The sequence below is a fragment of the Elgaria multicarinata genome, chromosome 2 (genome assembly GCF_023053635.1).
Source record: "Elgaria multicarinata webbii isolate HBS135686 ecotype San Diego chromosome 2, rElgMul1.1.pri, whole genome shotgun sequence".
In the NCBI taxonomy this organism is placed as follows: domain Eukaryota; kingdom Metazoa; phylum Chordata; class Lepidosauria; order Squamata; family Anguidae; genus Elgaria; species Elgaria multicarinata.
The window spans coordinates 59,189,226-59,214,500 of NC_086172.1; the positions used below are offsets into that span (position 1 = coordinate 59,189,226).

General features: G+C 39.4%; 1 protein-coding gene across 1 annotated transcript in view; it reads left to right on the forward strand.

Annotated features, from left to right (window-relative positions):
* Positions 1 to 25,275, forward strand: part of LRP1B (LDL receptor related protein 1B) — a 976,641-nt gene that overhangs the window by 898,919 nt on the left and 52,447 nt on the right. Inside the window, exons 68-79 of the mRNA XM_063116589.1 lie at positions 216 to 322; positions 2,750 to 2,879; positions 4,036 to 4,142; positions 5,495 to 5,627; positions 6,795 to 6,917; positions 7,692 to 7,814; positions 8,363 to 8,500; positions 12,872 to 13,006; positions 13,568 to 13,687; positions 15,876 to 16,117; positions 21,946 to 22,169; positions 24,429 to 24,535. Of these exons, the coding sequence (XP_062972659.1) occupies positions 216 to 322; positions 2,750 to 2,879; positions 4,036 to 4,142; positions 5,495 to 5,627; positions 6,795 to 6,917; positions 7,692 to 7,814; positions 8,363 to 8,500; positions 12,872 to 13,006; positions 13,568 to 13,687; positions 15,876 to 16,117; positions 21,946 to 22,169; positions 24,429 to 24,535 (1,689 nt within the window). The remainder of the gene's footprint in view (positions 1 to 215; positions 323 to 2,749; positions 2,880 to 4,035; positions 4,143 to 5,494; positions 5,628 to 6,794; positions 6,918 to 7,691; positions 7,815 to 8,362; positions 8,501 to 12,871; positions 13,007 to 13,567; positions 13,688 to 15,875; positions 16,118 to 21,945; positions 22,170 to 24,428; positions 24,536 to 25,275) is intronic.

Genomic DNA, 25,275 nt, shown 5'->3' on the forward strand with positions numbered 1-25,275 from the left:
TTTTAACGTAGAAAAAATATTTTAAAAATAAACTTAAAATTACAGACAACAAAAAATGGAGCACACACGTAACAATACAACATCACATTAAGGGAGGAAGGAAACTCACTGATTACATGGGTAAGCTTGTGTGACAACGAATAGTGTAAAACAGCCTAAGGTCTCACTAAGTATTGAAAGAAGTTGAGTTTGAAATGCTTTTTCTCTTCTTTTAGAACCACAGACATGCACTCAGAAAGATTTTCACTGCTCAAATGGAGACTGTATGTCTGCAAAATTATGGTGTGATGGTGATTATGATTGTGCAGATGGTTCAGATGAGGTAAGCTTTTTCAAACAATCAGTTTTGACAATTACTGACTATACATGATTGTCATAGTGGGAACAAGGAATCAAGTGCCTTTCCCACTTCCATTCCCAAAAGGTAACAATGTATGGCTTATGTACAAAACATGCACTACACAAAAGCTCAAGCCTTGTGACCAACATTTTTTTGAATGTCCAGCAGGCTCAGAAGTAGGCCAGGAACTTCTGGCAAGTGGAGCAGAAGACCAAGGGGCTGTGTTTACAGTGCTGGGTTTGTGCCGCTCCAGTATCTCAGTTGGTGCTGCTCCTGTATCTAGTTCCCCACGTTTTATGGGGAACTAGATAGGTGATAACAAGCTGGTAACCTTATGTTTAACATAAAAGTTCCCCCTTCACTTCAGAAACTAGATTTAAAGGAATGGGAAAGAACACAATAGCCTGATCTATTGAGGATCCAGTCAATACTTTGCATGGGTAATACTATGAAAAATGGCAGGGTTGTCAGACATTATTACAAGAGATGCAGGTCAGAACATAGACATCCACCAGATTTACACTTCTCAAACTACTGTGATGCGGTCACACATTCCAATAAATATTTTTTTGGGGGGTGTAAATATACATATAGTGTGAAAGAAATATATCTACATATGCATTTTGAGAGAAAATTAAAAGATTAATGTAGGAATGGAATGGAACAGAATTATGGGTAAAATATGATAAAATATGTGACACTGATGGGAAATAGACAGATCAGTCTATCCTAAATGGAGGAGAAAAGTGGATTGAGGAATGACTTAAAGCAGTACTTCCTGACTTCCATCCACAGGCTGCTACACTCCTCCCCCAAAATATGCTCCTAAAGGTTGAGGGACCCTTTGCAGTTGTGGGGGATATGTTTCAGAAGGCTACAGATGGAAATTACCCCTTTCTTAAGCTAATAGAAGAACAAATTAAGAGCCAAACCAATGTGTATGAGGGCATTCTTATTTCCATCTTTCAAAAATGATACATTACATTACACCTTATGGTGTGTGCATTGATGCTCTCATCTCCTTAGAGGAAAGACAGAGTATAAAATAAACTATTAATGGTGTTTTTAATGAATATAGTCTGGTCACTCTGGGTCAAATTTATTTATTTATGTACTCATTTTATCCTGCCTTTCCACCAAAAATGGTGCTAAGGATGGCTAACGTTCATAAAATACAGGTTAAAATAAAATCTTAATTAAAACATAACATAAAAATAGATCCATAAAAACTAGGGGTGTGCACGGACCCCCCCGCTCTGCCCCGTGGGCCGCTCCGCACCGCTCCGCCCATACTCCGCTCCTCTTCGCCGTGGAGCTCCGGCTCCGAATTAGAGCTCCTCAGTGGAGGGGAGTGGTGCCAGGTAAGGCCGGGAGAGGAGGGCGGGGGGGTTACCGGGCCCTGCCGCCGTCGCTGCCCGTGCGGTGATGGCGGCAGAGCCCGGTAAGGGACCAAGGGGGAGGGGGGCTTTACCTGCCTCCGTCCGCGGTCCGTCGGCTTCTTCAATTGAGCCTGCGGTTCAGCCAGGAAGTCTGGGCCACAAGTGTGGCCTAGACTTCCTGGTTGAACCGCGGGCTCAATTGATGAAGCTGAGGGACCGCGGATGGAGGCAGGTAAGGGAGAGGAGGGGGGTTTACAGGGCCCTGCCGCTGTCGCGACGCATGGGCGACAGCGGCAGGGCCCGGTAAACCCCACTTACCTTTCCGGCAGAGCTCCAGATCGAGGCGAAGGATCTGCCTTCACCTCGATCCTCTTCGCCATGCTCTGCCGCCCCCCCAGTCCTCTTCGCCTCCGCCTTAAGGGGAGGCGAAGCACCCCGCTCCGCTTCTAATTCGCCGGTCCGATTAGAAGCGGAGCATATCCCTAATAAAAACACAATTAAAATACAATTATAGAAGAAATATATAGCACTCAACCAATTAAAACTCCTTCAACAATAAACCAGATCACATGCCAAATACCTACCTTAACAAAAATATATTTGTCTTCTGGTGGGAGTATAACGTAGAGGCACCACCCTTGGTGGGGAGTTCCAAAGCTTGGGAGTGGCCACTGAGAAGGCCCTCTCTCTCATCTTTACCAGCGATGCCTCTGATGGTAGCGGAACTGAGAGAGGGGGTCTCCTTCGAATAGCATAAAACCCGGGTAGACCTATATGGGAGAATACAGCCTTTCAGGTGTTATCACATTAATATAATTGTACTGTGATAGTTATCCATTTGTAATGACATCAATTTTATAACAACTGATGCGTAAAAATCAGTATTTTGGAGATGATAGTTCTATTAACAGAATTAGCAAAACCTGTTCACTTTGGACATGAGCCTCAAAGGTGTTTTGTTTTTAAATTACATTTTTATGTAGCATATTTTATTTTAGTTCAACTAGTTGCATAATTTTGTTTATGACAGAGGTATTGTGACTCTGGATGCTTAAAAGACCAGTTCCAATGCTCCAACGGTCAGTGCATAGCCACAAAGTGGAAATGTGATGGACATGATGACTGCTTACTTGGAGAGGATGAGAAAAATTGTGAACCAGGTAAATCTTTATTAACAAGGGGCAAAAAGATATTCACTTTAAGGGATCCCCCCCCCCAATAAAGTAAGTGAAAAATTTGCTCCTCCATTGAACTGCAAAATGGCAAATCTGACGTTTCTGTATTTAAACCATTTACACCTTTAATTTTGCATAAATGGCCTCTTTATGGTCACCATTTGCACAAAATGGCTCTTTACGGAATAGGCCAAATAGCAATTTTGTGACTTAGCAGACAAGCAGGAACTGCTGTGCTTGCCCAACTCGTGGTGCTCTGAGTCAGGCAAGCACGGGGATCCACGGACTCCAGTCACCTGAAAAATGTCAGATGAAGCAGTTTGGTAGCCAATACCTAACTATTAATGTTCAAACATGTTTTCTGTCCCTGGAAAAGTAAAGTTATCTCTGGCATGTGTGCTATCCTTACTTTGTATTAGCTTTACCTTACTGCAGCTAGCTAGCTTGTATGTGTATGTGTATTCACATGTGAGGTATAAACAGCAAAATAATCCTATTTTGTCAAGTTCCTTTTGATAATACCTTATAATTGGACTTTATCTACAAGATTTGGTCAACCTCAAATTGGAAGCTGCATTGACATAACTTTTATGTGATCAGGTACTTAACTGGAGGCTAGTATAATATACAGAAAGATTAAAGAAATAAACATGTGATGCACCTTAATAAAATTTACATCACTTAAAATACGTTATCAATTAACCGCTAAAATATTTTTTTACCCTGGGGGCTAGGAAGGATTGCCTATCCTGCAAGCCCCAGCCAAGTCCTTTTCTCCATGCAGAGAGACTCTGAGCTCTGTGCCTTTCTCTGCATGGAGAGGGGGTGAAGTGAGTAGCACAAAGCCAGATGACAGCACAGGGGGTAGGACTTTGTGTGGGATCACTGCCCCTTGATATCATCCAGCCTGATGGCCTGATGAGAGAGGAGCAATCTGTCCCTTGGACCAAAAGAAGTTGCCTCCCCTGCCTTACGCAATCATAATTGCTTGTGTTGTTTGAAAGATTGATTGAAATAATTGCTTGTGGGCATAATGCCTGCACAGGACTATTATTTGTACTTTACCAAATCTGAACCTTAAATTATGATGGTGGTAATTTTTCACTATATTAGCCTAATGCCAAATATATGTCTGAAATAGCATCTCCAACCTGCTCTTCAAGTGAGTACATATGTGCCAGTGGAGGATGTATTTCAGCATCTTTCAGATGCAATGGAGACTATGATTGTCCAGATGGCTCTGATGAGGTAAGTGGTTAATTTGCTTGACCTAATCTAACATTTTGGACTTCAAATTTAGAAACACGAATATAAAGTAACAAATATTGTCAAACTTCTCCCCAACTCAGAAGTTCAGTTGAGAACAAAACCCAGTCAGCAGTGCATGTTTCTATTCACTTTGATGAAGGGGCAACTGCAGATTTCATTGATCTAGATGGCAGTATGGGCTTTTGCTTGAGGCCCAGGAATTCTAGAATTTCTTCATGTCAGAGGTGCAGCAGATCTATTTGTCTGTTTCAAGGATCTTTTCTGAAAAGATCACTGAAAACTGTTCTTTTTAGGCAGGCACTTGAGTTGCAAATGTTTGGGTTTATTGTTTTAATTGCTCTTTTCAGCTGTATGTTGATTTTTTATTTCTGTTATTTGATTTTTTAGAATGTCAATGTTTTACATGTATTTTATTTTTTCTCAGACTTTTATTATTTTGGTCCAAAAACAAGCTATAAATAACTATATATAGGACAAGGGTGCAGAATGTCTTTCAGCTCAAGGGCCAAATTCCATTTTGTACAAACTCTGGTGGGCTGTATTCCAGTGTTGGGCAGGACTGAAGGCAAAAAGAGTGGGGCAAAAATCCAAGACTACCAGCATCTTTTAGTTTAAACCTTTTTCTGCCAGTAACTAAGCCTTAGGAGAGGCATTTCAATCTGTACATTGGATGGGGAGTTGCACAAAAGCAAGGAATGATTGATAGTTGGGGAAAAGGGGATGTGGCTTTCTGGGAGCCCCCATGTAGCCAGAATGGAACCCCAGTGGGCCAAATCTGACCTCTAGGTTCTTCACCCTTGGTATATAGGCTATTTGTGCTGAATGATGCAAGTGTGTGTTTGTGTGTGCGTTTAAGGAGAAACTAGGTGGTATCCAAAGATGCCTTGCATGAACAGAGGCACACTTCTGCTCAAGCAAGACAATAATTCCTGTTGATTCTCCTGCCTGCTGCAGCCCATAACCATTCCTAGGCTTTTCCTAAGGATTCCCCAACTGCAGGGGAGCAGAGAACTGCAGTGGGGAGAAAGGGCAGGAAAGCCCTGTTTTGGAGGCAGCCTTCTGCCCCCATAACTTTGGAAGCCAACCACAGGTTTGAGGCAAAGGTGTTGAGTTTTATGCCCTTTCCTTCATAATGTAATATAGATATGCTTGTCATTTCAGTTATTTATGTTCAGTAGTGACTGTAACTTTGTCACTAAAAGAAAAAAATGACCCATCACAAATCAACCAAAATGTTGAATTGTATCAATTTTGTTTAAATCTAGTTGATCTGTGCATAGTTCCATCGCTTTTGTTGATCAATTATGTAATATATAAATGTATTTAAACAGATTGATTGTGTAACCAATTGCAAAGAAGATCAGTTTCGATGTAAAAACAAGGCACACTGTATCCCTGTCAGATGGCTTTGTGATGGAATCCAAGACTGTGTAGATAGCAGTGATGAACAAAATTGTGACAGAGGTAAGATTCATATTTTTCTTGCTTAGCGTTTATTTTATAAAGGACCTTACTATGGGGTAAGAAAGATGATGGCTCCCTTGAGCCTTATCTCTGTTGTGCTAAGTGCAGAAAGAATCCTGTTTTTGATATACTTTAGTTCAGCTTTCCCCAATATGTTGCCCTCCAGATGCTTTGGACTTCGACTCCTATCCACCCCAGCCAGCAGGGCCAGTGGTTAGGAAGCCTGGGCACTGTAGGCCATAACATCTTGAGGGCAACAGATTGGGGAAGACTAGATTAGAGAGATAGTCATAAGGAAAAATTGCTGATAAGAATCATAGTTTCTTTTTATTGAAATTCATATCATGTCAAGTCAGACACTTTGGATCCATTATAGCAGATGCAAACCAAATGGAAGATGCATGTTCTGAAAGGGAAAACTTGCAACACACGTATTAGTAAAAGATATAAAAGTCATGTAAAGGATATAAGAGCATAAGTAGACAAAAAGATTGAAATACATAATCAGAATTGCTGTCTATTTAAAGTTTAGTAGATAGCCTCTCGGGGGTTAGGGGGAGAATCAGAACACTGAGGGAAATTGACCCTTTCTTCCCAATGCTATTTTCCCAAAGACCACTCCCTTCCATTATTCTTTTAATGGAAACAGGAGTAGGTAAGCTGTATATATCGGAGGAAGTATGCCTCTCAATATCAGTTGCTGCAGAAAATGAGCAGGAGGGTACTATTGTACTCATGCCCTGTTTGTGGCTTCCCATTGATGTCTTGTTGGGCACTTTGGAAACAGACTGGTGTTGATAGGGCTTTGGTCTGATCCAGCATGGCTCTTATGGCCTTATGTAAGTTTCTCCTAATGAAGCAAGTAGTATCTTCAGGGGCAGGATGATTTTCATTAGGAAAATGGCACAGGGGGAAAATCTCTCTCTCTCTCTCTCTCGTACTGTTGGTATTGGTCAATGACCATAATAAAATATATTCATTCATTCTCTCTCTCTCTCTGTGCCATGATCCTACATCTTCACCTGTGCAGCTATTATTTGCTAAAATTTAAAAAGATAGAAGATCCAAAAATGGAATTCCATTATCTATGTCTACTGTGACCCTAGTATACTGCATAAAATTTATTTGTATACATTCGATTTTGGTTTTGCTATTCCATTTTTTCAGGGGGGAATATATGTAGAGCAGATGAATTCCTTTGCAACAATTCACTCTGCAAACTCCATTTTTGGGTTTGTGATGGAGAAGATGACTGTGGGGATAACTCTGATGAACTCGCTGAAATATGTGGTAAGTTTCTGTCTTTATTTTCAGAATATTACTGTTGATGGTTTGACTGGCTATAGAAGGCTCATATTTTTCCATTTTGGAAATGGAAAATCTTCTATTTTGTGTGAATAGATATTCATGTCTTTATAATAAATGTTGCATATACTACATTTGAAAGGGGCAGATCACCCTGTCATGGGGCCAGCTATGCCTTCGCTCATGAGTGGAAGAGACGCAAAGCCAAAATGGAATGCCCCACTCCTGTTTGCCCTTTCTTGTACTTTTCTGCTGCTACCAGGTGGAATTCTTTATTTTCCTTGGCCTTTTGATTCCAGCAAGAAAATAACCCTTTAACATCCAAACTACATTTTAAAAAATCCATTCCTCTCATACACCCACAGAAGTGTTGCATGATCCCTAGGTTCTAAAAATGTTTGCTTTCATGTCTAATCTTGCACTGAATTGAGATTTTTTTAGCAATATTTCCCCCCTCTCAAATCTATTTTATTTATACTGCTCCTTATCCGAGGATTTCAGAGCAGTGAACAAATAAGGTAAAAGAATAAAAGCAGAATAAAAAACACATTAAAACACATTGTTAAAAGAAACAGAGGGCAAATAAAACTGCAGCCATGCAGTAATACCTTATAAGTCATAATATGTACTTTTACTATGTCTATTTAAATATAAGGCTATATCCAATAATATAATCACTTTTACCCCTTTGATGAGTAAATCTAAAAAATATGTTGTCTATATAATTAGCATCAGAACCTTTTTTTCCCTTTTTCACAGTAAAATTTCCATGTCCCCCAACAAGGCCATACCGATGCAGAAATAACAGAGTCTGTCTGCGACATGAGCAGATTTGTAATGGGGTTGATGATTGTGGTGATGGGTCAGATGAAGATCACTGTGGTAGGTAATTTTAGTTTGAATTATAATAAAACAAAAGGAGAACACTTCTCATTTTATTTATGAAAAATTGTAGGTTTTATCTTCTGACTGCACAGGCACCGTGTTTTCTCTAGTGATGATGTTGAACCTGAAAATTGGAAATTCATAAGTTGAATCAAATAGGTTCATAATTCTTGAATGTATAACAAACCCTGACTTTGATCCAATGTACTATAATACTTCTGTAATTAAAACTATGATTGATTACAATTTAATTTATATTTTCAATGCTTGCATAGTCTGTATGGTTGACATAAATAAGCAGCTATATTCCTCCATCTTGTCCTTTACAGCATCAGTAATTTGCTGAATCCTACAACAACTGCCTTTTTGTTGTTGCTTCTGCTTGTTTGGCTCCCATGCTTGCTGCGTCTACCTGTGGCTCTCTGTTGATCTACTATTGCAAACAAAGCACATCTGATAAGAGCCAATCAGAGAAGTAATGCATAATGATGTCTGATGTTATAACACATGGGGCTAAAAAATACCATATTTGTAACTTTTTGCAGACAGAACTGCTTATAAAGTAAGACCTTGTAAAAAGGATGAGTTTGCTTGTAACAATAAGAAGTGTGTACCGGTGGAACTTGAGTGTGACCAATTTGATGACTGTGGAGATGGTTCAGATGAGCAAGGATGTAAAACAAGTAAGTTTGATTTAGAAGCTACCAGGTTATCATTCTCAAGAAAAAATACAACATGTCTGCCTTCTTTCACACAGAACAGAATCTGAATATTCTTAGAGATCTTAAACTAACATGAACAAAGCAAAACCTAACCAACTGTTTTATCACTTATACAGCTATAGTGTGGCTGAGATCATAATTAGTATCATCACTGAGTAGCATGTCCTCATGGGACAGAATCACTTATGTTCCCAGTTTTGTTCGATTTGTGCACTGCAACCTTGCTGAGGAGTCAAGTTGCTGTCCTGCTTTATAAAGTGAATGTTCATTTGCACATGATTCTCAGGGGTGGGCAACCTCTGGAGCTTGTGGGGGGCACACTGGTCCCCATCCAAAACACTCTGTGAGCCTTACTCCTAACCAGTCATTACTGGAAGTGGCCACCACCAAAATCCCAGCAATTCTGCTGGGAAATGAAGCATGCCAGGGGAACGTACAAGTTGTTTCCCAGCACCTACTTGGTGGGCTGTTGGGAGTCTGATTCTGCTGGAAAACAAGGCACACACTTGTTGCATTCTTTATTTTCCAGCAGTATCATTGGGATTTTTGGAGTGGTGGTGATGGCAGGATGATAGCCACATCCTGTGGCAAAAAAAAAAAAATACTTCCCATCCTGTTCTACCTGTTTGCTTTGGCTTAAAGTTGTTGTTGTTGCTGCTGCTGCTCATAACCACACTGCAGGGGCTAGCTCCCACAAACCCAAGCAGTGTCTTTATTCTTTCCTGTACAATAGGGGGTCAGCAACACAGTACCAGTGGGCACACCTACACCTGCCAAAATCCCTCAGTGTGCCTTCATGACCCCTACTCTCACTGCCTCTCTTGTCCTATCTTCTGTTCACCATTGTCTGCATTTTCCAAAAAAATTGTGGTTTCCTGGGCAAGGAAGACTGCATGGGTGGCAGCAGTGAGAACTGGTCTCCTGTGGCACGAGGAAAGGGCAAAAAGGCAGTGGTGGTGCAGACAGAAAGGCAGTAGTGGAAAAAAGATGAAAGCAGCAGTTGGAGGATTATGAAGTCCACCAGGGGTGGGGGGAGAGGAGGAAGAGGATGAAATCTAATGGTAACACAGGAGTAGTGGTAGCAGGCCACCCTGAGGCTTCTTCATTGGTGGTGATCTTCTCCCCCTCCCCTTTGGATTAATTCCTATAGCATATGTTTCCTGCCACCATAGTAGATAATGGGACCATTATTTATAACTGAGGCAGGGGAAAGCATCCTGAGATGGGGGCAATTTTTCTGATCTCTCAGATCATCTAAGAAAAATTACCCAAGCCAATTACTGATTTTATTTCTGGAAGAACTAAATTGATCCAAGGGTAGCTATTAGATGTTCACCTGTGTCTAAACAAGGAACCAATAGCATATGCAAAAGCTTTTATTACTAGCTCTGCTAGCTATCTCTAGCCTATTGTGTGTGTGTCTCTATTTTTAGTGTTTGTTGAGACAGAAAAGCTTTCTGCAACAATGCCTCTGTGCTCAGTGCAAATTACAACATTTGATATATGCAAAAGCTAGTGACAGGCAAACCACCCAAACTGAATTTTATGCATTGTATTTTCAAAGTCCATTCCCATAATCCAAGACATTTGGGGTCACACCCTTCTAAAGTTTGAGCCTAACCTGAAATGGATCTGTTAAAACCCTTGGCAGTTTTCACTCTAAACCTTCTTCTCTACACTATCCATAGTCCAGATTCTTCTTTATAGTCCTTTGAGCCAACCAGTTAGCGGCATTCTTACCATGTGGTATTATTACATCAGCTTTACCACACTCTTTGTGAGTCAGCAAACCATTCCAGCTGCTCCTAATTAGTCACCTGACTGTAGGTGCAATAATCACTTTGGCCTTGAAAATACCACCAGCTAATCTGGATTTCTCCGTATGTGTCATAATGGCAGAAAAACCTCTAGTCACTTTTTTGGTTCACTCACCCAGAAACCTGACACTCACTACCATCCTTGTTTTTTCCAAGTTTACTGAGGCAGAGAAGTCTTCTTGCTACCACTTCAGCAGGAACTCAGGCCTGGATGCTGCCACACATATCACAATAAAATCCTTGGGTGGCAGAAACCATAAGGAGCAATCCTTGCTGTTCCCCACTTTGGTAAGAGTAAGGAGCTAGGTGCCAGGTTTGATGCAATCCACTGATTTGGAATCAGTCTAATATATATATATAATATATATATATACACACACACACACACACATCCCTAGCCAGAGATAGCGGGTGGGTGGATTCTTTCCATCACTTAATGTGGCACAAACAGAATGGCAAAAATTATAGTATTTAGTACCACCAGACTGGCCCAAATCTAGCATATGTGCAATATACATCAATGGTGCTATTGTACTGTCAGATGCAAGATAAATTTGTTGAGTCATTCATCCTGTATTACAAGCTCAATACATATTTAAATTAAGCCAATACAACTATATGTTTGCCTTTTCTTGGATTTGCAGATCAATTTTATGCATGATTACTCAGAAGTAAGTCCCACTGTACTCAATAGCACTTACTCCCTAATAAGTGTGTTTAGGATTTCAGGCTTAATTATATAAAGTGAGAGGTAGTGCAGGAATGACTAGGCTAAGTGAAAGACCAGTTACCAGAAAGTGATTTTCTTTGAGCCTGCTCAGCATCCAACTAAGGATGTAATCAGGATTAAATTGAGCAAAATCAAAGAAGACTGAACCCCAGTACCTCTAAAGAATCATTCCCATGATCTATGAATGTGGCTCGTTCTATCAGTTTGGAAGGAAACCCAGAGTCACCAAAAAGTAAGGTAGAAGTTTCCACATACTTAAGGAGTCCCTTGACTATATCAAAGCATATAAGAAAGAAAATGAAATAAAACACCAAATTAACCTTGTGAGCTTCCAGGAATGTCATGGGCTATCATGGGATAAGGGGTGGAAAAACCCTCTCATTTATTGTCTAAATGGGAACTTCTGGGTACACAGTGAATGCTGAAGACAGGAACTGCTGTCCTTGCTGATTTCTTTTGTGATGGGGGAAGCAAAGAAGTCACGCTTCTGCCTAATCATATATATCCTGGATGTCTCAATAGTTTTCTATGGGTGTTTCTCACTTTAACCCCAAAGGAAGAAATAAAGGGTCTAATGGAAGTAGAGGTCAGGCACACTGTATAAGTGTAGCAATTAGGTTTATGGTTCAGATCAGTTGAGCCATTGAATGCTGAAGGGGCAGCAGAGGAAAATGGAGGTAGGGGATGGAAATTGGCCTGATTGAAAGTATCCTGGAGGAGAGAATCAGGGTCAAATGGCAGCATGCTGTGTGAGGTTAAAAAAAAACCTATTCTGTATTCTACACTTCCCATACTCTCAGCTATATAGCAATTTAAACTTTTAACTGCACATAGCACAATGAAGAAAGATTTCATGATTGTGGAACGACAAATGTTTTCTCTATAAGCACCAAACAGTACTACAGCACTCTTGATCCAGGCTGTCTGGAACTCAGAACTGGAGCAGTCCTGTTAGGGGTTAGAACCTGCACAGAATATTTTTAATGGAATCCAGTTTGCATTATTTAGATGTCATGATTCCATCACTAAATTCACATTTGTATTCCTTGTCTGTTTTCCTGCATGTAAGTATAGTAATCAAGATTGGCCCATTGAATCTGGAAATGAAAGGTACACCTAAGATGAAAAGTTCTTCCCTCCTTTTTAGTCCAGAGCTGTACTGAGCAGAAGTTGAAATTTCTTCTTCCTATGAGCTTATTCATTTATAAGGACTATTACGTATTTTCCATGTTAAAAGTGTGATAAATAAATAAATAAAATAAATAGTGCAGTTAAAAGAAGATGAAGAAGAACTCTGCAGAATATATTTATTTCTCCTACTGAATAAGCATCTTTAAATAGAGCTGGTGTGTGTGGGAATTACAATGTTCCTTCTGAAAAAAAATGATACCATGTTTGTTGGTAGGATATAGGAATCATGGGAGATGTGCTTCGACTAGAGTTTGAACTTGTTTAGTAATCTTGGTTTGGAGAAGTCGCTCACACATGTTTTCATAAAAGCAGAAAGTAATTATTAAGTTGAATGTATAAACAGAAATGGTAGAAGAGGATGTGTAAGCATTCCTGATTCTTCACAACATAGAAACATGACTTATGAATTCAAATTGTACACGTTTCTAAGCCAACTGAGCTTCTTTGGATACAAACTACTGCATCAGCTATGGTAGGGGAGGTTGGCTGTGAATATTTTGCAGTTAATTTGAAAATTGTTGTAACTACTTTGTTCAATTATTTTAAAAAGCAAGTAAAATCCATTTGATTTTATATCTGTTTATATATTTTTAGGCTTAACTGAATATAACTGTGAAAATAGTGTGAATCCTTGTGGTGATGATGCATATTGTAATACAACCAAAACACCACTTTACTGTCAGTGTAAGCCTGGATTTCAAAGGAATACAAGAAACTGGCAATGTGAAGGTATTTCTGTAGCAATTGGTTTGAAATACATGTGTCATAAAATATTTCATTAAAAAGTGCAGCATGTCTATGAGTCTCTCTCTCTGTCTCTCTCTCTCTTTTTCTCTTTCTGGGCTTGTCCACATGACCAGTTTATCTCACTACTGTAACACTTTTTCTACTTCCTGTTCAAGCATGGGCTCTGTACACTGGTTGTGTTCACCTTGCGACATTCTGCTCATTATATTTTCATGGAGGGATGGAGGGTCTCATAAACATCACTACTGTTTTAGGACACCCCTTACACACGGCCAGTAACTTGCAGAACTACCTTGGTGGTACCTGCCCCTTTCCCTCCCTTCACCCTGTAGTTTGGATTGATAACTGATGTTTTAAACAGTTATAGTTGCAATCCTATACTCACTTTCTTGGGAGTGAGTTCCATTGGAACTTATAGTACTTCTCAGTATATGTACATAGGATTGCACTGGAAGTGAATTGTTTTGGACTATTTTAAATTTTAAAACTTATGTATTTTTTGCCTATAAATAGAAATAAACTATAAAGAAATTTATTTTCTAGATATCAACGAATGTGTAATATTTGGCATCTGCTCCCAACTCTGTATCAATGTAAAAGGATCATATAAATGTGCTTGTGAAAAAAATTATAAAGAAAGAAATAGTAGCTGCATTGCAAAAGGTAAGCTGACAAAAATAATAGATACTAGTAGAAATATTGGGCAAGATCCTTCCATGCACAATGACATAATGCTCATGTTGTGTAATAGAACCTCCATAAGACTCAACAGAAAATGGTTTCTCTTCTACCCACCCACCCCAGTACATGTAAATATGGAAAAACTGTACAAGGACAATCCAATGAAGTGGAGTTCTCTACACGTTTTCCATATCCTTACCCTGTCTTCCCATTCTGCATGTTGCAATTTAGTCAAGACCTGGATCGTGAATAACTTCCATAGTACTTAATGAAGAAAACATCATGGAAGTGCATATAGATCTCCCATGCCTCTGACTGCCATTGTGAATTGCTTCCATGCATAGCCATGCATATCGGGGATGGGGGGGGGACTCTACTGAGCCCTCTGAGCATCCTTCAATGTGTATATGCCCTAAATTAACAGATGATCACAACTTGGTGCTGGCACATGTTGGTGCTAGTACATCAGATTCCACAAGTTTACAGGAGAAGACGATCTTAATGAGTCAAACACAACTGCAGAGGAAAAGTAGCGGCTATAAGACTAAACCCCACAAGAAAATAGTCTAACCATGACAATGTGGTTCAAATAACACACACAAATCCCAGAACAATGTCCAGATTGTCCAACTACACAAGGTCCAGAACACCAGTATATGCCTTGGTTTATGTTGAGCAGTGACAGATGCATGGTTGTCATGGTAGTCACGAAATTCTGAATTCGACTTATGTAAGGCAACTTTGGCCATGGCCATTGAGGCCCTACAGAATAATAAACCTGGGGTAGGGTATTTTCAACTTCAAATCTAATAATAACTCAGGCAGCTTAGGTAGAGAGACTATTGGCAGTAGGTGGTTAGTAGACCAACAGAATCCCCAGTCTGTCCCTAAGAGTCAGCACCAAATGCAAGCATTCAAATCCAAGGGCTGAATGAGGGGGTCTCCTAGAGAGATAGATGGTATCTCCATAGACCAGCACAACACTCCCTTCCCCTTCGCACTATGTTGATGGTGTACTTGACTACCCAGATAGGCACAACTGAGGGAGGTCAACTCTTCCAAGCTCATCCACCTAAGTCTCAGTAATACATGGGAGGTTAGCCTCCTTATCCATAATAAAGTCTTGGATTTTTTTAAATTGACTGACCTGATATTAAAGATCAGCACCTGCAGGCCTGAGGGCAAGTTGACAGAGGAGAGGACCATAATAGGGAATAACTCTAAAATGTCTCAACATCTTTCCCCTTACCTGGTCTGTATCTCCCTATCTCTTCTCTCTCTCCCCAGTACAGTAATGTGGGTGATCTGCCCTTTCATCAGCCTTCCCCAACTTGATGGCCTCCAGATGTTTTGAACTTCAACTCCCATCAGCCCCAATCAGCATGGCCAGTGGTCAGGAATCCTGAGAGATGTAGTCAAAAACATCTAAAGGTCACAATTTGGGGAAGGCTGTCCCAAGTAATAGCTCTTGCAGCTATTTTTCATCCACTCACAGTTCATTGGATATAACTCATACAGCTGGAGAACAAGTATTGTAGAGTCAAGGTTTAGTATACAGTATTGAAATGCCAATATAAATGTGCTATATTGTAGCAACTATAATGTCACATATTCCTCAAAATCCTTTGTTTAAAGCTGGTATAATTTCTATATATTGATTTACAAAAGAAATTGACATTCTTTTGTAAATTTTAAATATAAGATATTAACCAGACAACTGATCCACACATTTATAATAAGATAGGAAAGGCAAAAAAGATGATAAAATATAAAAGAATATTAATTTATCAAGTTAACTTTTAGTATATTGTCAGACAATATGCAGTGAGCTCAGTCCTGATGATAGTTTAATGTATATTTATTCTTTATGTATCTACATATGTGTCACCTGTTGATTAAACCAAATTAACGTTAAACTGGAATTCATCTGTAGGCCATCAGTTTATAGGGTTTGATATTACACTACAATTAGCTCTGAGATTATTTTGTCAGTCCCACTGACTTCAGTGGGATTTAAAAGTACCTAAAAGTAAGCGGGGTATGGTTTGCAATGGGAATTTACTCAAAAAAATTATTCAGATCGATATGAAAATTTTACATATATAAAGTGCATTACTTCTTATTAGTTGAAATTTACTTTATTTTTGTATTTCATTACAATAATCTCCAGGCTCTGAAGATCAAGTTCTCTACATTGCTAATGACACTGATATCCTGGGTTTTGTATATCCATTCAACTACAGTGATGTTCATCAACAGATTACACACATTGAACATAATTCAAGAATTACTGGAATGGATCTATATTATCAAGGAGAAATTATTATATGGAGTACTCAATTTAATCCAGGAGGCATTTTCTATAAAAAGGTCCAGGAAGGAGAAAGGAGGCAAAGCAGTGGTGGTCTGATAGTAAGTAAACCTAGCTGAAATATTTTTGCTCATCTTTATTATAAAACTGTTTCTTTTTTACTTCCCTTTTTTCCTTTTTTGACTTTTGTGTACTATATATGATATGGGACATGGGAGAAGGCTTTCTCTGTTGTGGCACCCCAGCTGTGGAATGACCTCCCCTTGGAGGCCCGACTGGTGTCGGATGTGGCCTCATTTCAGTGCTAAGTTAAAACACGGCCTTTTAACAAAGCCTTTGATGCCTAAATTCACTAAGGTTGCACACAGTTCTAATTGTTTTAATTGTTTCTACTACTTGTAAATTCTATACTGTTTTTAGCTTGTTTAACAGTTTAATTTGTTTTTAGCTGGGTATATTTACTGTTTTCTACTGTTTGTATGATTTTATCTGTATGCTGCCCTGAGATCCCAGTGATATAGGGTGGAATAAAAATGTTTAAGTAAATAAATAAATAAATACATCTTAAAATTAAAAGAATGGTTCCAAACAATTAAGTCTTGTCCTATTTGATCATATGTAATTACTAGATTAGTATTAATAAGGTGGGTTCCCCCCCCCGAATTTGTTTTTATAATGATAAAAGAATGCCCCCTTCACCATGAATCTGCTGAATGCTATGATCAGCTAATGAATAAAGAACTTACGAGTGCCTGGCTGAGCACTCAATAATGCATACTTCCTGAGGCCTCCAGAAAGTGTGCCATTCCCCCTGCATACCATTAATGTGCCTGGGAAATTGCGTACTTTCTGGAGGCCCCAGAAAGCACATTTGCCTCCTGTCCCCCATGCCAACCATGGCCTTTAAGCTCGCTTGCATTAAGAGGCCCTTTAAGACCCCAATTGGTGCAGCAGAGGCACAGGAAAGCATGATTTCTGGGCCTCCAGAAAGTGCACAGATTCCCTTGGCCACACTAATTAGCATGGCTGTAGGAGTCTGCATACTTTCCTAGCTCCTTCCTATCTTTCCTCTCTCATCTCACACTATTGCCCCGCTCGTGCTCTTCGCTCCTCTAATGCCATGTCTCTCACCTGCTCAAGGGTCTCTACTTCCCTTGCTCAGCTTCGTTCGTTTTCTTCGGCTGCCCCCTACGCCTGGAACGCTCTTCCAGAACATTTGAGAACTACAAGTTCAATCGCAGCTTTTAAAGCTTAGCTAAAAACTTTTCTTTTTCCTAAAGCTTTTAAAACTTGATTTTGTTCTGACTTTTATACTGCCTATTTGGTGCATTCTCTTCCCCTCCTTATTGTTTTATTATGATTTTATTAGAATGTAAGCCTATGCGGCAGGGTCTTGTTATTTATTGTTTTACTCTGTACAGCACCATGTACATTGATGGTGCTATATAAATAAATACTACTACTACTAATAATAATAATGCATTCCCATCCCCTGCCAATCGGGCTGAGAGAGCATTTAACGCAAGCGTTAAGTAGCCCTTTCAGGCCCTAATTAGCGCAAGGAGGGCAGGAAGAGAAGGTGGCTGCCATTAGAGTAGAAAGGAAAACCCCTTCTCCTCCTCCTCCTGCCAATGGGGCCTTAAAGGCATTGTTAATATTGCAATTTCCTGAAGGCTGGGGAAATTGCGTATTTTACCCTACTGTGTAAATGGCGGCTGCCCGCCATTAATGCAGGAGGGGAAAGGACCAAGTGCCCGCACAGGCCAGGGTGGAAGTGAGTTCCATCTGGACCTGCATCCCCATTGTCTTGCAGGCACGATGGAGCGAAAATCCACCTGGCATGTCCATTGGGGCCCAGGAGGCCGGATGCATGCTGCCCTCGCAGACCTAGATGGATTTTTGCCCCATCGCTATGATCAGCTGCAGAGATCATCCTCTGAGTTGCTCCACATGTTGAAATGGCTCTTTTCATATAGAATTCCTTAGCTTGTGCAATATATCTTTCCTAAAAAAATCATTTTCGTTTGCCTTTGAATGTCTCCTATACATGTTTTAATAGACAGTTCATATGGATTTTAGTACCTCTACAGTTTTGATATATATTTTATTGTTGTGTTAATTTTATGTATCATTGTGTATTTTTTTTTAAATAGTATTTTTAGTGCTGGAAGTTTTGTAAAGTGAAGGGTGTCATATAACTACCTCAAATAATAGAAAAATCTACAAATGTCATTGGAGAAGTATTAAGCACTCCCTGCCTGTTCTTAATGCCAAATCAACGCCAAATCAAACCCTTCTCAGGCTGCTTCAGACTGTCAGGTTTTTAATCTAAGCATTCCTGTATAATAGTTGAGCTACTTTTTTACTAAAAGTATTGAAATTCTATCATTAAGGATAGGCTAATTTAAAAAAAAACCCAAGAACAATATTACTGAACACAATTTAAGCACAAAGATCATCAGCTCTGAGATATATCTACTCAGTTCTGCTTATGATGCCTGTTTATAAAATAAATGACACCTTTAAAAGTAAAAAAAAATATTTAATAACAGGCATTAAAGCACATTTCTGTAATTTTATATGTATTTATTTGTAGATCATCAATATTTTTCTAGTATATGTTTATATTTAGTAATTTGAAAATACTTGATGTTGTGAAGGATCTTCAAATACACACTTTACCATAATGGTCACAAATTCTTGTCCATTGAAATTACCATTTCTTATGGAAAATCCGATGTATTAGAAATGGGTTTTGGTTCTTGTGTTTTGGAAACTGTTGAGCCAAACCATCATTCCATGTGGGTAGAAACCAATTTAAGGACATTCCCTGCATTACAGCCCATATGTATAGGTGCAATCCAAAGTATGGTTTTTGGGGAACGAAGTACCTCCTCATCCAAAGGCTACTCTGCCACGCCCGGCATAGCCTCGGCGCGGGGAAGCACATTGCAGGTGGGGGGAAGAAGAGGCAGCGTGGACGCCAGCCATTGGCTGGTGGTTTGCGCCAATGGATGAGGGGAGGGGCAGCGAGCCGGTAAAATGGCTCGTTCCGTTTCCCTCCTCCTCTCTGCTAAAGCGGCTCCCTCCCTCCCTGCAGGCAGTATGGGCTTGCTGGTCGCCCGTTCGGGGGCCAAGTAGGAATTTTTTGCTCGTAATCTGAATTGGTTGTGAGTTGTTTCACCTACTTCATACTGTAAGACAGCCGAGGGAGTATTAAATAGGTGAATCTGTTCTAATTCGGTCACATTTATGGCGGGTAGGCGGGCATCTGAGGTTTGTTAACTTCGGTAAGCATTCCAAGGCACCAAATGGTGAAGGATAATGCCTGAGGTTCAGCAGCTCCCAGCACTGCGGTCCAGCTGCTGAAATAAGGGTTATCCTTGAGGCCAACCTTTCTCACCCACTCACAGCCCGGTGGCAGGAGGAGTGGTGACACCGGAAGGCCTACCACCCCAAAAGGGGGAGCCAAGGGGTGGCGAAGGTTACCCGCCACCCCTGGGGCTCGGAATGTCTTGCCCTGGTTATTAACGGCTTATGCCGTGATAGGCTGATGCCCGCTTAGGTTTCCCTTTGCAGATCCATCAAATAAATGTTGGCCCTTGTTTAAACCCAGCTATGTTGTGTCGCCTCTTTATTTCCACACTACACTTTCCCGCAAAGCACTGCTAGCTCAAACTGGGCAGGGCAGGGGCTTTTTTCTTATTTTTCCTTGTGACTTTGTTTGTTTTTAAATTTAGGCACACCCACAACCTGAATTCAATCCCTAATGCCCTTCCTAAATTGGAATTTGGCCCCTAGGCAAATAACAAATATAATAAATAATGAAATGGCGACTTCCACTGTGAGACCACTGGAGAAATTATTGTTTTAGAGGTACACACACTGTTTTAGGGATCCACACTCTTCATTTCCTGGAAATCAAGAGTTCGGCACAATGCAAAGACTATCAAAGTATCCAACACTGTGGGCGCTATCTACCATAAACAAAAATCTGTTTTAAAAAACGAGTACAGTTGGGGTTATGAGGTGGTGAAGCAGAACAGTCTAGCTTTGTCGCGTTTATGTGAGGCAAAAATATTGCTTTAGCTCGTTCAACAGCTATATCCCTGGATACCACTAGGCTGCCTCTTTGGTTAGTAGGGGTCAGATCAAGTCTTACAAATGTAGTTGTTGTTTCTTCCTGCCTATCCCCAAAGTATTCAGGTGCAATGAGCTTGATAGGAGCAAATTTGCCTAATGTTCTTTTATGTCAGGGTCACCAGGATATATCAGACTTCTTAGTCTATGCAAATAATTGAAAGCATTTATGTGCAACATAGGTACTGAGATTGTCTACTGCAGAAGCGTAAGAAGAATTAAAACCCATCTCTCTAGGTAAAATCATTGCACAAATAATAGTTTCACCGCAATACTGTTATGAGAATATTGTAAATGAGCTTTTCTTTAAACTTTGTTTAAATGGAGAGAAGGGTTTTTCCCCCTTTCATTTTTGAAGGATTAAGTGTGTATATAAAATGAACTATCTATATTCCCCCTGCAGTCCTTATCAACCCATCTGGAGATTGAACTGACCTTTCATTTTATGAACAGAATATCTGTAATTGTCTTCTTTGTACATTATTTCAGTCTGAATGCAACGATATTACTCTGAAAATTGTCAGCTCATTATTGAAACTATATAATAGTACCCACAAGTGGTTGCATACCTGTGAAATGAAGAGGCACATTCTAGGAAAGGGTTGAGGGCACAAACATATTAATGAATGCTTGGCCCGTTCATCAGATAGAGCAGGACTGTAAAAATCTTGACCCACCAAGTTGAATACAGCCATCAAGGGCTTGATAAATAAAATCTCATATTTTGCTGCCTGGCTAGATTGTAGGGGGAAAGGGAAGTGAGGGAGAAAAGAGGAAGAGCATTTGTCAAGTATAAGGCTGGTGGGCTGTGAGCAGTGATCCATTAGTCCAAGCACAAATTGGGCAGGCCTAACGTAGAAGAATATGCAATTTGAATGGATAATAATCCATAATGTATGAATTAATCATCCTAGAAAGAGAAACTGGGAATCTAAACTGAATTTAGGAAGCTGAATTAATGTGTTTGTTTCACTCTGTGACAGTCAGCTACTCTTCTGTGCCTATGTATGCTGTTCTCTTTATCTGTGGGAAATGAGACCCAGATCCTTTCTTCACAGATTGGGGACAAGGTGCTCTGGCTGGTGGCCCTTGTATTCCACATCCTCTTTCAGAATGGATTTTCTTTCAGTGACTAAAGGTTGCTAGGCTGTCCTTTTCTCGCTCTCGTTCTTGTAGAAAGCCAACAAGCTTCCTGCTGGCTGCTTTCTGCTTGTCTTAGTTACGCTGTCAGTTGAAGGTGCACTTCCTGACTGCTTCGTTGCTGCCACATGGCTCCTCAGTAGCTGTCAGCTGTTCATTCACAGTTGTCAGTAAAATATGGAATGACATTTTTCTGGATATTGCAAAACATCAGTGACTGAATAACCACAAGGAAACACTATAGTTCTGTGGGATGCAAACGATGGGGATTGTGGTCATTTACAAAACACAGACATGAGATCTGGATCCAGCAGCCATTCACCTATTTTCAAACTATCCATAAACTATTTCTTGGATTCATATTAAATTTACATGAAAAGCATTATTATTATTATTATTATTATTATTATTATTATTATTATTATTATTATTGGTATTAAATCTTGGAAGATCTTGGTGACACTAATCTTTCAGATTGAGCTGTATGATCTTACAGACTGTTAAAATGTTCATGCTTTTAGTCCTTTATTACATTCTTTTGAACTCACTGTTAAAATGCTTGGTTTAAAATATGAAAAGGTGAACAAACAAACAAGGTCAAAGAAATGTATGGCATTTTAAATTTTAAATTTGGTGTGTTTCTCCCTAGTGTCCTGAATATAAAAGACCTAGAGATATTGCAGTTGATTGGATAGCTGGAAACATTTATTGGACTGATCATTCCAGAATGCACTGGTTCAGTTATTATACAACTCATTGGACAAGCTTAAGATATTCCATCAATGTAGGGCAAATAAATGGACCAAACTGCACAAGACTTCTTACAAATATGGCAGGAGAACCATATGCAATCGCTGTAAATCCTCCCAAAGGGTATGTTGTTATGAAGACTTTTTATCATAGTCATTCTATTTTGTTTTCTATATGTTAAAAATTTAATTTGGTCCATGTTGTAGTTGGCTTTAGGGAACTTACCTGACTTGAGAATGTAATCTATTTGCTGTCCCTTTGCCTTGGTTTACATTAGTTCAGAATGAGAATAATTATTGTCGTATATGCTCTTTTTGTTGTTTACTCTTCAGATACAAGCACATGCTATTAAGCCATATCTTGACCACTAGCCTATGTGAATTCTTTGTTAGGCAAGATATCTGGATAGAATAGATACTACTACAGCAGCAGTAGGGAACCTCTTCCATCCCAAGGGGAGCAAACTCAGTTTTGGAGAAGGTCTCATGCGTCAAATTCCAGTGGTGGGCAGGGCCAAAGGGAAAGGAGCAGTACCCGAGGCAAAAGGTCTCTAAAAATCCCCACCACTACCAAAATACTAGCAAATCGTAGCTTAAAGCTCTTTGTGCCAGTAACTGTCTTAGGAAAGCATTTCATCCTTTTAGAATGGGGACAAATGGCACAAAAGCCAGAGAACACCAAATGATCAGTGATTGGGGGAAAGGAGTTGAAGGCAGGAAAGTGGCATGGCCATCTGGGGATCATTGGAGGGCCAGATTGGGACATTAGGGTAATTAAGAAATTGCATAGTTCTAAAGGAAAAAGAGTTTACTGCAGTCTTGACAAAAGGTTTGGTCCCACCTATTTTACTGTGTTTCTTTGAACAGCAGACCTCCATGCGATAGAGTTCTGCTATTCAGGAAATAGGAGTCCAGTGTCTCCTTGAACACATGAAACAAGTTGAATGGACCTTTGGATCCTGGCCAGAGGCAGAAAGTGAGCATGACTATGACATCCATGTCAATGCAAACCCTGCAATAGCTGCCATTTACCCCGGCCTCAAATCCAGGAGACTCCCATCCAAATTTGGAGATACTTTTCTCTCTTCCACAGCCTGCAACATTTTGGAGTGTTCTCTACTGCCTTGAGTTTCCACCACCGTTCATTACCATTCATAGTGATGGCCAAAAGCAATTTAGAAACGAGATATGATAGAGCTCAATCCCTCTAGAAATTTGTCCTATAACTTGGAAAAATATGTGAAGGAAGGCTAACTTCATTCAGTGATGAAATAGAGAATCTTTGTACATTCTCAGAGAAAATCTTCTTCAAGTTTATAAAAAATTGAGGCTAGCCAAAATGCCCCCCGCCTTCGCACACACATTTGCTACCGCATTTTCAGGCTGCAAAATTGAAGAGCCATTTCAGCAATTTTAAGGGGGAAATGTTAATTGAGATTTATTTATTTATTACATTTATATACCGCCCATAGCTGAAGCTCTATGGGCAGTTTACAAAAGTTTTTTTAAAAATTGTCCGCTTGCCACCATAGGATTTACTCTCCCCACGGCTGCTAGATGTATGTTTAAAAAAGATATCTTTCCATTGATTTTCCTCTCTAAAATAAATTTATTTATTTATTTATTGCATTTTTATATCGCCCAACAGCCAAAGCTTTCTGGGTGGTTTACAAATTTAAGACAATTCAAAATAAAACAATAGTATAAAACCATAATATAAAATACAATATAAAAGCACAACCAAGATAAAAACAGCAGCAATGCAAAAATACAAATTTAAAATGCAAATTTAAAACAGCAAAGTTAAAATCAATTTATAGACTGTTAAAATATTGGGAGAAGCATTCCTCTCTATAATGAAGCATACATGAGCCTCCCAAGTCTTTGGCAAAGTGCAGTTTCTGGCGGCCCCTGAAAGTGCACTTTGCCTTCCTCCTGGCACCAACTGCAGCCTTAAAGGCCCTCTCATCGCAAGGTTAAGAGGGCCTTTAAAGCCCTGATTGGAGCAAGAGGAGTGCAATTTCCCCAAGTTTGGGGAAATCATATGTTTCCCCTTCATTCTAATGGCATGTCCCCCCCTGCTGATGGGGGCCTTAAAGGCCCTATTAATAATGTCAGATTCTTTGGAATCTGGCCTCATTTGAGACCACAGTGGATTTCCCCTGCAATCCTATTACATGGTCTATGTTTAGTGCATTGGCTTTTTGCTCTTGGTCATCTGCCTTTCACATTTAGCATAAAGGCTGAAATTTTGATCCACTGGAGTCAATGGATAGTGATTTTTTAAAAAATCTGCAACTATAAAACTGGCAAATCTCAGGCTGTCTTTTGAGTTTAATATTGTGTAAACAGTAGTATATGATTTTGTGTTTGGTATTTCCAGAATGATGTATTGGACAGTAATTGGGGATCATTCCCACATAGAAGAAGCAGCAATGGATGGTACTTTGAGAAGGATATTAGTACAAAAAAATTTACAAAGACCAACAGGTACAAAGAACTTTCATTTCTCATTTTTTCTTAACTGATTGATTTCTCAAAGACTATGTATTTTAATTGATTTTTAAACATTTGTTACATCGACACATATAGTTATATTAAAATAATAGTTTAAATATTCTTAAATGAATTAGGTTTTTAATACATTATTATTCTGCAATAAATACTTAGGATATTCTGTAGAACATTCACAAAGCTAGTGAAGTGACTAATTCTGTGTTTTTGCCCCATTCTGTAAATTGATGTATGCTGTACATGATGGCTCCTTCCTATTTTTTTTTCTGTAAGTTTTTGAATCTACAGATATGTGTCCCTGTCACCTAAACAAAATTAAGCTTTTTCACATTTCCTCGTTCCTCAAAGTGTCAGATCAATCTAGTACGCTTAGGAGAATACATGTTGATGCGATATATAACTTGTAGTATTTGCTTTTTGCTTTATGCTTATTACCTCATTAATATATTTTTTAAAAAATCCTTCATTCTTATAAAATGATAAATTGTTACAGCAGCAGCATGGAATTAAATCATTTTATGGTTCAAGTGTTTTACCATCCACAGTTCTTAACATGACGCAAATCATCAAATTAATCATTTAATCATTCCTTACTAAGCCATGGCCTGCTAGATTTAACTGCAATGTCATTGCCTGCAGGCTGGTAAAGCACAGTGCATTGCCATTGTTTTTCTGACTATTTGAATTAGTACTGTTTAAGTACTTAAAATAGATAC